Genomic DNA, 16,669 nt, shown 5'->3' with positions numbered 1-16,669 from the left:
ACAGTGATGTACCAGCAATGAGCTCGTAGTAGGACATAGCCACACATTAAGCATCAGATGTAAGAAACTCTACTGCTTGCATTTCCAGTTGGCTGTTCCCATTTTCCAACCGCATCCATTCTAAACCTCCTTTTCACACCATTCCTTCTTGTACCGCATTCAGCATCTAAGCCGGAGGGTTTCAGTGAGAACAGCTTAGACCCACCCGTCCCAAACCTGCCCAGACTGAAGGGAACAGTGCACAGCTCTCTGACCTTCAGCACTACGAGCAGTTTGCAACCCGTTGGTGGAGTACCAAGGGCATATGTTTCCCTTTCCGTAATTCAGGAGCTCTCTAGCACGATGGCCAACAGCATTACGACTTTCATGGAGCAACTGGCACAGGGAGGCACTTATGTGACATGTTTAAAACTTATCTTTGGTAAACACACGCACAAAAACCTGTAACTAATGTTTTACTTCCTGATCATAAGAGAAATCTTCATTTGCTACTAGTGTATGTGTGCAGGTATCTAAACATATACAGGACATTGCTAGTACAAAACATGTTTTCAAATGCCACTGCCAAGGATTTGTTTTAATTCACCTAAAAACAACGCAGTCCTGGGCTTTTTGGTTGGTGTTTTTTTCCCTAACTCTGCTTATTATGCATTAAAGTATCTCTGATCAATAACAAATGAACAATAGAAAGCAAGCCCTATTTGCTCAATTTTCACCTTCTTTCTCATTCTATTCCCTTGTTTTCCAAGACCAATTTAATCAGAATACTTGTATCTCTTACAGCTTTCAGTATCTGTGAGGCAGATCCTGGGGTCCCGTGCTGCAGTACTTGTGCATCCAAACCTCTCACTCACATGAGTGGAAATTTTGGATACACAAAAAGTCTGAGTCTGCTCTTGGTAGGGGTGTTTCCTGCTAACCATTACTAAACAGTACGCTGGTGAGGAGAGGGACCTCACGCCTCTAACTGGACCTGAAGAGTGATCAGACCAGAGCCTGTAAAGCAGAGCTCAAGCCACCAACAGACTGCCCATCAACGTGTATTTTCAAAATGTGCTGCAAATAAATGTTGCTGACCTGCATGGGTGTCACTGATGGATGGTCTACTTTAGTGTACCCAGAACACGAGCACTTTGAAAATCAGGTATTTCTACTGAGAGGTATTTTATTGGCTTAATTTTTAATTTTTCGTTTACACTATTTAAATTTTGCCTAAGAATTTTTTAGAACCCAGAACTTAGTGCATTTCATTTTATAAAATTAGAATAATTTATATCCTTCTCTTTTCATTGAAAAAGAAATAATGTATAGCCCAAATACATGTAGGGGTATAAATACTTCATGAATGACAGCTGTTTCACTTATTTTACGATCTGCTTAATGGTGGTTTAGACATTGCTCAACCAAATAACTTTGGCAACTTGCACAAAAATGTCCTTAAATCAAAAGTGATGATAACGCTTGCTTTAATGAGGCCTTCATTACGAAGAGAACTGGAAAGAGAGAGGAGTGTAAGTGCTGAGGAGGTTACCGTGTCCCTAAACCATGCTGCTTTGTATTTGTATGTGAAACGGGTATGGCTGGTAGATGACAGGTGGTTGTCCGTGAGCAATGTAGTAATTACTGAAGTTTCTGTCACTGATATACGGAGCAGGCTGATAATAGCAGGTTACATTGGCTGCATTTGGGATGATATTTTGTTCTCCGAGCACTTTTAAAGCCAGAATTGTGATCATATTCAGAGTTTGTCTTCGTTCATGTCCCATGAGACAGACTGTGCTCTCGTTTACAACTCCACGCAGAGTCATCAAGTAGTCATACTTGCTTTTCTCTTCTCCAATGAAATGGTTGCGCAGATATGACTCAATTTTCCTTTGCTGCTCAGCAACATCTGGAAAATCAATGAAAAACCTGGAGCACATGTAACGTTCCAGAGATTTAATTTCAGCCTCATCTGCTGGCTTAAAGTCACGAACCAGGAGATTGCTGTACTTCAGGAGGCCACCTCCTCTGATTTCCTCTGGGTTCCTTGTGGAAATCAGCTTGTATTTTAAGTGGTCCATTGCTTCATTGAAGTCTCCATACATACTCTCGGCGATGACAGTGGGGTGAGAGTCTTCTGTCAGTTTGCAGTCTGTTGCCCTGTAAACATTCAGGATGGAGTCCAGGATGATTTGGAAGGAGTCCACGCTAAACTCAAACTGCCGTCTGAGTGAGTTGACGAACTTTAATTCTACATTTTTGCCGCTGTTGTTCGACAGTGAGATGAGGCTCCAGCGATCATGGTCGGTGGAGACTTTGACCATCTTCTGCACATAGGCATCTTTCATGGTCTGAGCAGTGATTTTTTCCTTATTAACACATTTTGGCAAGAAGTCCAATAGGCAATTAAGAACTGCTTCCTTAACAATCTGGAACTCAAGCTCACTTGGAAGTTCCACCCCAAAAATGATGTCTAGGTCCTTGTAACTGGTTCCATTCTGCTTTACCAGGATGTGACTGGCTGTCGAACCGTTCAGGCGGATATCTCTAACATTGATTTGCTTTTCAATGAGCTGTTCCTTTACCACATGAATAATATCCTTCGGCTTTACATCCAGTGTTGGAAAATTTCCTCTGCCATGAATAGGTATGACCTCAGCTAAAACTTGATCCAGGATTTTAATCTGATCCCAGGTGAGACTACTGAATCTGTGGCCTAAGTCCTCAGTCATCGTGATGTCGGTTGGCTAACTAGGGAGAAACAGAAATTAAGAGAGAAATGTTAGAACTTGCTCAAATACGAGAGCGCCTGACATCTCACTCGGTTATAACAAACATGTATCTTCCTTCCCCAGCGCAGTGACAAAGCAGTTCATTTTCCAGAGACACAATCCCAGTTAACGGTCTGAGTCAACCACTGCACTTGTCACAGGACTTTAACTGAATTTTAATGTACTTGGGTTTTAATACTGCTGAGAAACCATTGTCATTGTATAAACTATGACTCAAAGTAAATGCAGTAAACCATATAGACTTGATCTAAAGCTACTCAAAGGTTAATAACATGAAATACTTGGTAGCTATAATGAAACTCCAAATACATTATTTCACTATGAAGAGCTAAAATGAGCAGATTTGTTCTTTCTGTCCTGCCTAGAAATCTCCCTTTATCTTCAGTGATTTCCATACTTGAAACTACTGAAAGACCAGGAAGTTTGTTGTTTTATTTTTAAAGCAGGAATGGTGCAGCATGCTCATTGTTTACCTAGCCATATGCCTTGGGTGTACTTGAGTCTCTATGGATCACCTACACGCACACATCCTTTAGTACCACTTGTTGCGGTTTAAGAACTGGTTATCCGATAATTGTTAAGCTGTTTCTACTGTGATTCTGAGGCAAAATCTTTTCCTTCTAAGCCATTAACCATGTTCCTATGTTAATGTACCAACGCTGCAAGTTATGGTTCGCAGAGCCAATAAGAAAAACCCTTCCAGTCTGCACTGACACTCCAACAACTTCTCAAGAAAGCATGGAAAGAAGCACCTATAGAACAAAATATTGTATATATATAAAAAAGTATATATAAAATGAATTGAATGGGATGAAGCTCAGGCTCTGAAATTCCTCAGCTTAAAACTATATCCTTTTATATAAGATAGACCTTAGCATGGATAATTTATTTACTTTTTACAACGAGGAGGGAAAAAAGGTGCAAACCCCTCCACATTGGTTTTAAAATGTTTCTAATTTATCATACAAAAACTCTAGTTTAATTAAATTTTTGTAATGGGAATCTGCATGTTTGATTTTTTAAAATTGTATTGGTGTGTACTGTGAATATAATTAAACACAATCATACATTTATACAATGAGGTGTGATTACAGTTAGTAAATAAGAAGTGCATTTAAGGAACTACAAAGAAGCAAAACATTGTTGGGCATTAGGTGTCCAAGGCGTAATGAAATATGCAGATCTCCATCTTACTGTCTCCTGACATTAACGGCAGTGTTACAGAAGAGAAACAGGTCAGAGGGCTACAACACTTCCAGAACTCCTGGGCATCATTTCATGCTGTGCCCCCTTTTGCCTGCTTACGCTTCCTCCGTTCTTTTCAGGTAGCTAACGCTCAGGCGGTTAAACCAAAAAGGTTTATTGCTGAATCCTGTCATACCATTTTCAATACTCTTTCATAATCCGCATGATAACTCACAGACGGATACTGTGATTTACTGGTAACTTTTCGATTAACCTGCATGCCTGGGCTGCTGTGCTTCGGTGCATGCAGTCTGAAGTTGTGTTTGCTGCTCTGAGCTACAGGCAAAGGAAGAGAATGCTTCTGGACATAGCAGGACCTTTCTTCATCGCTCCAGAGAGCAAAAACTCTTTAGTCAATACAGTTATTCGAAGCATTTCTTTACTCTCTGCAGTCAGATGTGAACATCCCCAACCCATGGGAAGCTGCAGTTTACACAGCTTATAGATGGAGGTACAGGCGCTGAAAACAACTTTGCTTACTGAAAGGAATTTCTTTCTCCTGCACAAACATAATTTTGCTTTCTCCTTAATGTTGCGTGTGTTAGCTAAGGCTTGTTTTGAGAGTATTTCTGTTGGGTTTGTGTAAGCTTAGTTCAGAAAGAATTCAGGGAAACTAAAAATTATTTTAAAACAATTGCAATAAAGTATTTGTAACATAGCAAGGGGGTTTAGATCATTGCTGCTGAAACACTACTTGCGCACCTAAAAAGAATACAAAAATAAAGATCACTGTATTCCTTAATACTGCATACAAACAGGATGGGAATTCTACTATGCCACTGAACTTTATAATCTATTTTCCACAGAAAAACTATGAAATCCCTTGTAGGCAGACTGTTTCTCAGACAGAGCTGTGTCTCCCAGCCATGCTGATGCAAAGCTGGAGTTTGGAGGGACTGAAGAATGGGGATGCGGAACTCGGGTGTTCAGGTGGGATCTGAAACAGCTCAGCGAGTCACCAGCGGCAGGGAAGAAGTGACTTTCAGGTATTGGCCACCCCTGCAAACAAACTATTGAAACATCGAGAAACGCTTTTGCAGACAGATGGCTAAAACATATTTTTTCAGCTAAAGCTCAAGAATAAAAATAAAGTGAAATCATATTGAGTAATAACACTTCCAAAAAGTCTATGCTGTTGTTTCTTAATCAGTAGTCACTACATATGTACGTTGTCATACAGTTTCCTTCCCTCGCCTCCAGATTCCACATTCTGGAATATTTTATAATTTCAAGTAACTTGTGAACTGACAAATGAGCTATTTTTCATATACTTCTACTACAGTTTCAGCTCCCAAGTAAGCTAATCAAGAACATACATAATTTCAAGCACCTTTCTTGCCTCGTTACAAAGAATGGAACTAACCATATGTTTGAAGTTAAATGCCTGCTTTAAAATTTGGCTAAATCAGGACCAAAGTTGGGAGTTACACACAGTATGTAATTATATACAGTATATACACATATATTTATATACAGTTTTGGTTATGTGATTTGTCTGATATTGCAAAACTTTGAGAGAGCTTTTCAAGGTTAATTCTGTGATGCAAAAGAAAGGGCTTAGAGAAGGGAATGTTGAAATTCAATCCACTTTTTTAGCAGAGGGACCCTCTTCAAACACTTTTTGAAAGTTAGAAGATGCAAGTATCCCTAAATAAGCTTAGAAATCCTTCCTTTATTGCTATATGGCTTTAGTTATTTCAGATTTTATTGCAGTATACTAAGATTTAAAAATGATAGGAAAAGGTAATGTCAGTAAATACTTCTTTTGTGTTGAAGAGTCATACATCAAAATGTCATTTCTCTAAAGTGATTCCTGGAGAATTCGGTGATGCTTTGTGAATTCAAAGCCTCAACATTAATGTCTTATGATATATACTAAGAATTCTGTGCTGAAATAATGCCTTCAACTTGGACAAGCAAGGAAAATGTCATAGGAAAACCAGGAATTAAGTTGGCAAGAATATAATTAATCTACAGATTAATTTCTTAATCTAAATGAGCTTTTTTATTATTATTTACCGATTTGCTTCCAGTTTGCAACTTGGTACATAATGCTGCACTTTCCTAAAAGAACTTTCTCTTGTACTTTTCCTTATTCTTGTCTGGCAACAAGAACAATTCCCAGGCAATTTTATAGTCATTAGGAACCTTATTTCTTAAAATGGTGGTGAATTTATTTACCAAGGTGCTCAGGCTAACGTCAGGAGTTGTTATTATTAATGCAAGTAAGCCTCAGTTAAAATAAATCAGCAGCAGTACTGAGGCTACGATTAGTCAAAGCGTTGTGTAAAAGAAGAGAGACCAAGGGATGAAGGGAAGGCACCTCACTGCACGTGACCACAGCAGACAGATGAAGCCAAACCCAAGTGAGTGCCGGGATTGGGTCAGTTAATGGGAAAAGAAGCTTGAAAATTGCTTCATTCTTTGGGAATTGGTGATGTTTGCAATGGAGGGTGATCCCTGGAGGCAGCTATACCTCACTGCCCCTTTGCCGGCAGCAGCGTTATGCCGTTCAGGGTACCTATATACGTGACACAGGCTTGGAGAGCTGTTACTGACCGGCACCCCCAGCCCCAGCCTTCACTACGTCTGCCCTACTGCACCCTGTCAAAAGAATTGTTTCTTCAACTTCTTCCACATGAATACCTAAAAGTGTTTCATGTGTTTCACAGTGTTTTCCTATCTTAAAGTCTAGGCACAGGCAAATGGAAGGCTTGCATAAACACTGGCACTGTGGCAGTGAGAGGAACAGTCAGTCTTTGAAACTGTGTATTGAAAAAAAGGGGGTTTTCCCCTTGGTTTATCAGTATTCATAACTTATTGAGACTCTCTCCTATTGATTTTTCTTAGTTTTTTCATTATGGATTTAAAATGTTACTATAAACTGCAGCGGACCCTGAATCCTGCCTGATTTAAGATCTCTGCTAGATAAAGTGATGAGGAAAAGTATTTTCAGGGTGTTTTCTTTTACATATACTGGCTAGAGAAGCACAGAATAAGATCAATCAGACCTAGCCAAATTTCGTGATATATTATCCTTATTATAAGTTAGAAAAATATTTCCCTCACTCAAGTTCCAACTTGTCCTTGAGTGGTCACCTTCAGCTGGTGAAGTGGTTGTGATGTGGAAAAATATTTAGTTACTGTGGGATCATTAAACACAGTTTTGCTAATTCTTACTCTTCATTTTTATATTGAAATCAGAGGGTCTAATTTTCTTCAGCAGGGTTTGGACCAAACAAGTGTGAATTTGGTTTTACAATGATGCTGAAAGATTTAGTTAACCACCTCTTAGCACTGCCATGCATCAGCTGCTTCAAAAAAATAAAACTAGATCGGGCTTTACGTCTGAATGAAGAAAATCTGCCGTGCTAATGATAGCTTTCATGTTCCACACAACTTTCACAGAAACAGATACTTACAGTCTAGAGGACAGTCTCATCAAACTTAGCTCATATTTTACCGATAAACTGTTTAGGTTCTCTTTTTATATACTCTAGAATGTTGTTTCAGAGTATTTTCAAAGGGTTTGCAATGTTCTGGCATTCTCAAGCCATCTCAAGAATACATCCAAAACAGTTTTTGTGCAGCTGTGTTAGGCCCATTCTCTTCCCTTTGCTTTTATCTACTCCCTTATTTACCTGTTTTACAACAATTATATGGAATACTTTAATGCTCCAATTGTCTCTGCTTTGCACTTGAAATCAGTTGTGAAGGGACCTTTTACAGATAAAGCAAAATATCTTGTCAGCTGCCATAGTGCCTTACTTTTGGGGGTTACCCCAGAGGTGCTCAAAGTAACTATTGCAATTCTCTTCTTACATCTCCGTATTGCTTTTGCTGCATTCACATTATATGTATCACTAATGACTTCCACAATATCTTGCTAAAGCTTTATTTTAGTTCAAAGATACATTTTCTATTAAGCCAGACTTTTAGAAGTATTTTGCGTGCTCACTGACTTAAGGACTGCAGCTGACCTAAGCTCTGAAGGCAAGAATGTCAAATATGTAAGGCATCCGAGTCATAATTTAAAGGTGTATGAGACAAGTAGAAGCAGTAAAGCATCTGGGGCATCCTAAATGAGGACATATTTAAACTGGTTTGACAGTGTTTTTCATGAGTTTTTCCTTCCATTAATGTTAATGCATGCAGTGAAGATACTGTTTATTTATCCTGTTATCATGAGGTAACGCATGAGTTGCCATAAGTTTTCAGTACAGCTACCATCTAGTTATCCTGAAATAACAAATAACTCAAGGCCATATGCTCTTCTCCTGTGAGATAAGGTTGCATGGTGTGCAAAATACACTTAAGCAGAAAGCAGTTTTCTTGGACTATGGACACAGAATATCACCTTCAAGGGCAGAACAAGTAAGCAGGAAGAGAGAGACTTTATCAACAAAAAATGTATCCTACCTTTTCTTAAAACCAACCCAAGGAACGGCGAAAAGCACCAGAGTCATGTACCAGCCTGCACCAGCCTTTCTCCCAGATAAAAATGGTGTGCAGAGCAGTACAACCCAAGGGCAGCCATACCCTCCTACAGCACAACGCTGGGAGAAGGAACCGAGCAGCCTACACCTCTACTGGAACGGTACAGGATGGGTTGATGGGCTGGGAGTTCTCAGGAGGGACAAAATAATTCAGGAGTTTAATTTGGGCAACCGGTACAAATACATACTCCACGTTATACCATCCTGGAGATCTGGGGCTTTTTGGATGTCAGTTTTTTCCATCATGACTCATGGTACACTCGTTCTTAGCTGCATGTGGGTCCCCTCGCAGCAACATTTTCAAGGCCAGATGTATCATGACTTTGTATTGGTTCCCACAACACATGAGGTTCCTTCTTAAGTGGCCTCCAGGTTCGAACAAACCAAGCCCTCGTAAATAGCATGGTATTAGGCACGGTCAATCTTCTCATTTGCTCTAAAATACTGTAATAACTTTAAAAAAAAATATGATATGCAATATTTTGTCTATTTGTGGCTGTGGTCATCACTGAGAAGTTACTGCTTGAGGTAAAGATGATTTGTACTACCGAATGCAGACTATGGACATCCTGAATAACATTTCCAGAGAGAATGCCACATCCCACAGACCTACCGTGGCAGGACGATTGGCAAGCATGTATTTCAGCGGAGTTAATAGGATGACTCACTGGATCCTTTGGTAAAAATATGAATTGTCATCTTGTCACTGACAAAAACATGAACCTCCCAGGGAAAGCTGCAGGAAAAAAAAAAGACCAACAACAATAACATTCATTTTGAGAGAAATGTTAACTACCAGTCACCTGCTGTACATAATAAATCATGCATTACAACTTGGCAGTCCTGCAGTCATAACAATAGCCTTTTAAGTTGGAAATGATAAGGTAAAAGCAGTGGAAAGGCACAGAAGTGCTTATAAAGACTCTGGGTCTCAGGTCATACATAATTCCCTGTAAGTAAGGATGTTAACAAACTTACTATTTTCTCCCTGGGATTTTGAAGAAGAATTTAATATTATCAATAGGCATGCAACTTAGCAGGGACACAGTGGAATCATACAAAAAACCAGAACTAATAACAACTCAGCAAAATTAAACATGATGAATTGCATAGTGGCTTCATAAGCTTTCTAAAAATGCATGCAGATGACAGGAAGGTCTTGTTTCCTGGCAGACTAGGTTGTTGGTTCCTTTACAGTAAGCGCAGGATTCTTCAGCCTGTTGCTGGAATCTCCACGCACTGAATGGCCCACTGACCGGCTATGCAGGAATTACAGCTATGTTTTGCAAGTAATCCCATCTATCATAAAGGCACTTTTACATTTTTGTTTCTCATTTCGAAGACATGCTGACAGCTAGGTAGCCTTTTCAAGGCTTTCCTTCAAAGACCTCCATTCCAGCACCCCTTCCGACAAAGTGCACAACACCTACCCAAGGTTCCTTAACTATCCCGAGGAGGGCTCTGTCCACTGCCTGATTTGTGAATGTGAATTTACTCCTTGTTGCTGAGTTATGTTCCTCAACCTCAACTTTTATGCTGAAAGTATAGCTCCTTCTGAGTAAAGATAACTTTACAAGTATGACTTGAGTGTAAATATATGCATAACCTGCAGGAAAAGCTGAAATGATAGCCCAAGGAGCTACGGACTCTATTATTCTTTTTATTAAGAATATTATGGATTTTTCCTCCATGCTACAGCAGTGAGATATTTATCACTGAGTATGCCATTTTACTGCTGCCAGAAACCCAGTACCTGCTTTCCTCACTCTGTGAGAACCTGTCTCCTGTGCCAGGACCTGTCTACAGCATTCATTTGCTTTCCAACTCTTGATGGGCTACTAATTGAAGGAATGAATGTTTCCTGACTTGCTCCTCAAATCTGTGCAGCGATGGCTCATGTTTGCAGCTGGGAATGAAGGGTTAAGTCTGGCAAGGGCTGGGCTCTGGTTAGCCTGAAAGTGAGAAGCCAGTTGTGTCTTCAATGGCAAAGAAAAGAGGTTCTGGACTGCTTAGATAAAAGAGTCTCAGCATGTGGAGTCTGGCTGCCTGGAGGAAAAGTCAGACAAATATATAATCGGTTACTTAAAAAAAACCCACCGAAATACAAAATTCTTTTTAACAATGAACAATTGATATTTCTTTCTGTGCAGGGGTGGGAGGTTTAATGGATATATGATATCCATTAATGGATATATCATCATGATAGTATAGATTAACAGCAGAGTAGAATTAATGGCTTCCCCAGGTGATATTTAGGGGAAGGAGAGAGAGCTTTTTTTCTTTTTCTTTGGTAGAAGAACAACCATTATTATATAATACGTTCATAAAAGCAGCAGCTGAGACTGATGAAGTGCTTCGGCTGTTGGGACATTATTCTCAATGGCTGCCTTTTATTGGCTCCATCATTACAGGAAAAAGGCATCATTTCATTATTCTCTACTCATAGTTTCCAGGATTTTTGAATTGTGATGATATGCACCAACAAACTAATTTCAAAGCCTTTTACCCTTGTGTCTCTGTGTATAACAAGTGAAAGACTATAATGAGAACCAGCAGGGTCTAGGAGATAATGCATCACTCTGTGCCTTGGGTTTCCCCCTCCGACACGCTGTGCCACAAATACTGCTTGAGAGCACGTTCCTGGTCGGTCACTGCTTTTGGGTGTGCCTACTCCCAGGTCCCACCATGGGGCATACTGACCCCCAAACCTATTGGGTGACAGCGTCTCCCATGGGATTCAGTGAGTGTGGAGGTTGCTCGGACACCTTATCCGCTGACCCAGGGCATGTCAAGGTGATTCCCCCAAGTCAGCAAGAACGACAGCCAAGGATCCCCTCCCCTCTCCAGAGATGCTTGCCTCCCCCTCTCTGCCTGCCAGCTTCCAAGAGCAGCGCACGACTGCTCTGCTTAGCTCCTCAGTCTAATACCAAAATCTATTTACTCACTCGAGATACCAGTGACTCAATCTGAAGCTCACTTATCAAAAACTCTCATTATTATGACTAAACTGCAGCAAAAGCAGGCAAGGTAAAGAATGAAACAATCCTCCTTTTCCATCTATTAACCATCTTCATAATTATCTCTCCCCTTCAAATGCCAGAGGAAGAGGGATGAGCTATGCAGTGTGCCATTACAGTCCTAATTCTGGGCTGTTTTCAGGGGATAGAGGACGTTACAAAGTCAAGGCTTTCCTCAGAAACTCTCCAGAGGCTTCCTCCCCTCATCTACACCAAGGGAGACCCGGTGAGTTACAAACGTGGCAGAATGTTCCCAAGAACCTGCCTTGTGGGACCACCTTGGTCATGAAAGCATTGGAGGATAGTGCCAGGTTTGCAGTCATGTCTATTTTGAGTGTTCCAACAAAACACACACAGTAAATTGAATGGATTTCTTTTTTTTTTTTTTTTCCTGATCATATCCAAAAATGCTATGTCTTGCTGGAAGCTGCATTTAGTTCATTCAATCAATGCGATGCTTTTTTTTTTCCCTTCTGAATCAGTACTGAGCCATTGAAGTATCGAGGGTGGATTTTGATAGTACGATGGATTTGGAGGGTTTTCCTTGGGGTGAGCCAGAAAGCTGAAGACATACGCAGTCATGTTCCATAAAGCCCTCTCTGCATCACTCCTGCTCTGCTCTGCCTATTTCATAAAACTATTTGCTATTAAGCAATTATCCTGTTTCACTCCAGAAGTATTTTCATTTTATGGCAGAAGACATGAACCCTGGGCACAGGCTCCAGGTTGATTTGTTAAGCAGTCTAGGATCCCTCTGAAGAAGGGCTTTTTGTGGCTGCTACAGCAAGTGATGAGTTTAAACTGAATTGGAAAAAACTTCTGTATCCTGGACCAGGCTTGGCTGGCACCTCCCACAAAAAAGTGTCTGAGGGCAAGCTGGGGTCCTTTTCAAAGATTACTATGTCTTCCACTGCTCGCTTGAATTACTCTTGGTGTTTATCATGTTAACATATAATTCATATTATTATGACTTATTTCCATACTTAAATTAGAAAGTTATTCTCTGACTACACAGAGCCTCCCCCTGTGTACAGGGGCTCTCTGAATACAGTAGTGGGATTTCCTTTTGATGTTATTTTCCCAATTTTAGGAGTTACATTGTAAAAGTGGGGAAAAATACATGACCTATTTATTAACTTCAAAGTATTTGCTGTACAAGACTTTATTCTTAATTCTACATAAGTAAGAGCTAGGATATGTTTTCTAGAGTTCTGTGATAAAGTAAAACACAGCATAACTCGACTCCAGCTGCCCCAGGGAAAAGGATTATGGCTGCAGCACCAGGACCAGGGTACTGCTACTCTGTAGCGAAGGCAGCATGAAATGTCTCTGTTGACATTATTACTAAAATGCAGAGAGAAGATAAAGCAATGATAGACCAAAGAAAAAGGCTAAGGCCCTGCAGCAAAGATGTGTGTATTCGTGACTTTTCCATCACTATCAATAATGCATAATGACCATCATGTGGATGATGACACCGATTTTTGAGAAAGACTGAGTCAAGCTTTCTATCACCAAATGTGAAAAAACATTCAACGTGACATTGGATGTCAAGAAGACAGGACCTGCTAGATAAGCAAAGAGCCGGCAGAAAGGGTAATGGAGAAGAAAATCAGCTGATGTTGACATAAATTGACATCTGCTGTGCCAGTTTGTAATGTTTTATGGAAGTAAACCATTCTTTTGTTAATATGTACTGAAAGAAACAGTTTTTAGGGCCACAAAAATATCTTGGCTAGAAAAAACGCTAAATGGTGCTTTGTCTGTGAGCAATCGTGCAACTTGAAGAAACCATGTTCAATATTATGCTCAGATTTTACAGCTATCTATGTTCTCCCTTTATGTACTGCCCTCTAATTCTGCATGGCAGTAGGCAATAGGTACATTGCTGATTCCCTGTGGTATCTTAGATTCTGTAACAATGCTTTAAATAATTATTTTTGCATGAAGATCATGGTAGCAAAAGGGAAAAGCCAGACCAGAACTTTCAAAACGTTTATGTTTGAATCCCAATGGCATAACTTCAGTCCTCAACCAGAAATTGTTCCACTGTAAATGAGAGCAGAACTGGCCCAGTGTCCATGGCTGGGCACCTGACTTCAGGAAGATAAATTCAGAGCTCACTCCCACTCTGCGTGGACCATCCCTGACTCCATTTTACCTATAGATTCATGGTGAAATTTGACTTGGAGTTTCCCTACAAATCTTGTAACTGTTCCATTAAGCTTCATCCATTAAAACCAGTGGGAGTGAAACACAGTCATGTAAGACATATGTGTGATGTGTAAGACACATGCCTTAAATCTGCAAGACAAATTCCATCCCCATACGCAGATGATTATCAAGCTACTGGGAATGCAACAAACACTGTCAATAATGTCAGGGTGACTCACTAAGGGCGGCTCAGCATGAATGGAAAAGGCAAAGCAGAGCACAAGCTACCAACATTTTCACCCCTTGCTACAGCCAAGCACTGGTGGTACGGACCAAACCCGTCCTGGCTGTGAGGAGCCCTGATTCACACCCAGGAGTTCCGGAGCTGCAGCTGAGGACAGAGTCTGATCTTCAGAGCCCAGAACTAGGAAGGCCATGAAACTAATCTGAATTAGGAGCATTTTGAAAATACGTGTAGAATTTCAATCCTTCAAGCAGCGTTAATTAAAGAATCAATTTCCACTGACAGCCTAAATGCTGCTTAATTTACTCTCCAAAATAACTCAATCTCAATGTGATTTCAATGTGATCTCTCAAGGAACTTTGTCTGCTTATCTCTCCCTGATTTATAGTGGATTCATAAATTACCAGACTCTACTGCATCAGCAGTTACTTCTGAACTTGAGCAGTAGCTGGTGATACGCTCTCCAGGGCAGGAATTTAAGTTCAGGCCTTCGCTCACAAGGGTCGACTTTAGATGTCTCTCTGGCAGCTGAATCGTTACAGAGCACAACGTAGTCCTTACCACGGTGCTGTATGTCTGATGCCTAATGAGGCAACAAAACTAAATTTGCTGTAAAGTTATGCCTGTAATGCATAGCTGAGCAGGGACAGCGTGCAAGCAACACTATCGTGAGGTCAAAGGTTTGCAGTAACTGCAAATTAAAGGAAATTATTGCTGTCCTCTTTAAACTAAGCTGTGGGAATGCAAGAGGGCTAAGGTATAAGGACAGAAGACATAATCCAGCCTCTGCTATTCTCCCCTCTGCACACAAAGCCCTTACTCCTCACTGTGGGATGCGGCAGCCACAGCACATGGGAGGATGGAAGGACAAGGGGATCGGTTTTACATTTCTGAAAGGGACATACACAAGCCACATCCGACTCTAAGGAGAACACAAGAGCGTGAAGTGTGAGTCCCTGCTCTTGATCCACTCCCACTTATTCATTTCTTGGCCTTTAGCAGTGATCCACGTCATTATTCATACCTACCTTGCTGCTTTTTATGAGAGCCATGAACAAACTATTATTGTTAACGCAGCACGCGGAAGGCAATGTGTGTGCCTGTGTAGCCAAGCATGGTTTTTTTGATGGAATAACGAATACGGTGAAAGATTTGCGGTGGATTAGCAGATGCATCAGAGACATGCTTGCAGATGGGAGAAGGCAGGGAGCACGGGAGAGTGATTCCCTGGCTGGGAAGACGCAGAATGCTGGCCCCGGGTTGCTGGAAGCCAGTTGTGCTTTGCAGGCAGGCGTAAGCAGAGCCCTCCCACAGCTGGGGCAGGAACCCTAGCTCGCCGGCTGCCACCCCCAGGCTCTGCCCCCACGCCGGGCACACGGGGGCCCCTCTCTGGACGCCTCAAAAAGGCCTGAAAAAGCCTTAGGAAGGGCTGCTTTGCCTGGATGAGATGACTGAGCTGCCAGCATGTCATCGGACAGCCAGCCCCGAAGACCACACTCCTGCCTTCTGCTATAAATTTGGTGGGGCAGGTCTTGCCCCAAATTCAAGAAATGTTTAGGATCCACGGCAATGAGTGCCCGTAGGAGGACGTGCCACCAAACCGCCCCCCCCCCCCGCCTAACTGCCAAACTGCTCTTTTCAGTAAGTTGGTAAAGTTTGTATGGAAAACGCCTCAGACAGGCGGGCGGGGGGGCAGACCCGAGCCGACCGCTCCAGCTCTTACAAAGTTTTGTAACTCAGACCGACGGCTCCCAAGGGACGCGGGGGGGACCGACCGGCACAACCCCCCCTCCGCCCCAGGCACCCCCGACCCACCGCCGCGGGAGGACCCCGGCCCGGCGGCTGCCCGGCCCCAGCGCGGCTCTGCCCGCCGGGCCCCCCCGCCGCCCCGTGACCCCCCGCGGGGCTGGGGGCCGCGGCACGCCGGGCTCCCGCACCGCCGGCCCGGCCGCCGGGGGACGGGGACCGCAGGGCTCCCCGCGGGGGCACTCACCGCGCAGGCCCGAGCCCGCTCCTCCAGCGCAGGCCCCGGCGCTGCTCCCGCGGGGCAGAGGCACCGCCGAGCCGGGGCCGCCGCCGCTGCTGTCCGCGGCCGCCCCGGTGCTGAAGCGGCCCGGCCCGCCCCTCCCTCCCGCCTCCGCCGGCCCTTGTAGCGTAAAGCCGTGGCCATGGCAACGCGCGTCACGCACCCGAGGAGGGGCCGCCGGGGCTCCCGCCGCCCGCGCTCCCGCCCGCCGCCTCACGGGGGCGGCCGCGCCGCAGGGAGGCCCCGGGGCCGCCCCGTCCCCGCCGCCCCCTGCCCGCCGCCCACCGGGGGCCGCGCCGCGGGGAGGCCGGGGGAGGCCGGGGGCACCGGCGGAGGGGGACCGCTGTGTTTGGCGGGTTCCCGCGGGTGGCTCGGGCCCTGCGGGGTCGCATCGACCGGCCGGCTCTGCCCTGCCAGCGGGATGGGGCCCCCCGGGGCCCAGCACTGGCCCTCAGCCCACCGCCCGCTCCCCGGCAGCGGGGCCGGAGACCCCGGGTCCCAGCACCGGCCCGAGGCCGGAGGCCCACCGCCTGCTCCCTCGGGGCCCTGCACCGGCCCTCTGCCCACTGCCTGCTCCCCGGCAGCAGGGCCAGAGCCCCCGGCCAGCAGCGCCGCAGGGGCCCCGGCACCCCCGCAGCCCGGTGAGGAAGGTCTGTGGTGCCCCATTTCCCCGTTCATTAACACCCCAAGAAACGTCAGGACAAAACTTGTTA

The 16,669-nt window shown here is 43.7% G+C and overlaps 1 protein-coding gene across 1 annotated transcript; it reads right to left on the bottom strand.

Annotated features, from left to right (window-relative positions):
- Nucleotides 1–1,465: 1,465 nt before the first annotated feature.
- Nucleotides 1,466–16,043, bottom strand: TENT5D (terminal nucleotidyltransferase 5D). The gene is made up of 3 exons (XM_056360195.1): nt 15,924–16,043; nt 9,129–9,251; nt 1,466–2,733 (listed from the first exon to the last, which is right to left on the bottom strand). The coding sequence occupies exon 3, from the start codon at nt 2,712–2,714 to the stop codon at nt 1,539–1,541; it is 1,176 nt and encodes a 391-aa protein (XP_056216170.1). The 5' UTR covers nt 2,715–2,733; nt 9,129–9,251; nt 15,924–16,043; the 3' UTR covers nt 1,466–1,538.
- Nucleotides 16,044–16,669: the final 626 nt, after the last annotated feature.

The sequence above is a fragment of the Falco biarmicus genome, chromosome 14 (genome assembly GCF_023638135.1).
Source record: "Falco biarmicus isolate bFalBia1 chromosome 14, bFalBia1.pri, whole genome shotgun sequence".
Taxonomy (NCBI): domain Eukaryota; kingdom Metazoa; phylum Chordata; class Aves; order Falconiformes; family Falconidae; genus Falco; species Falco biarmicus.
This window is presented reverse-complemented; position numbering and strand designations above follow the sequence as displayed.

Coding starts and splice junctions, on each gene's coding strand:
- TENT5D (XM_056360195.1), bottom strand. CDS start 2,714: ATGACTGAGGACTTAGGCCACAGATTCAGTAGTCTCACCTGGGATCAG.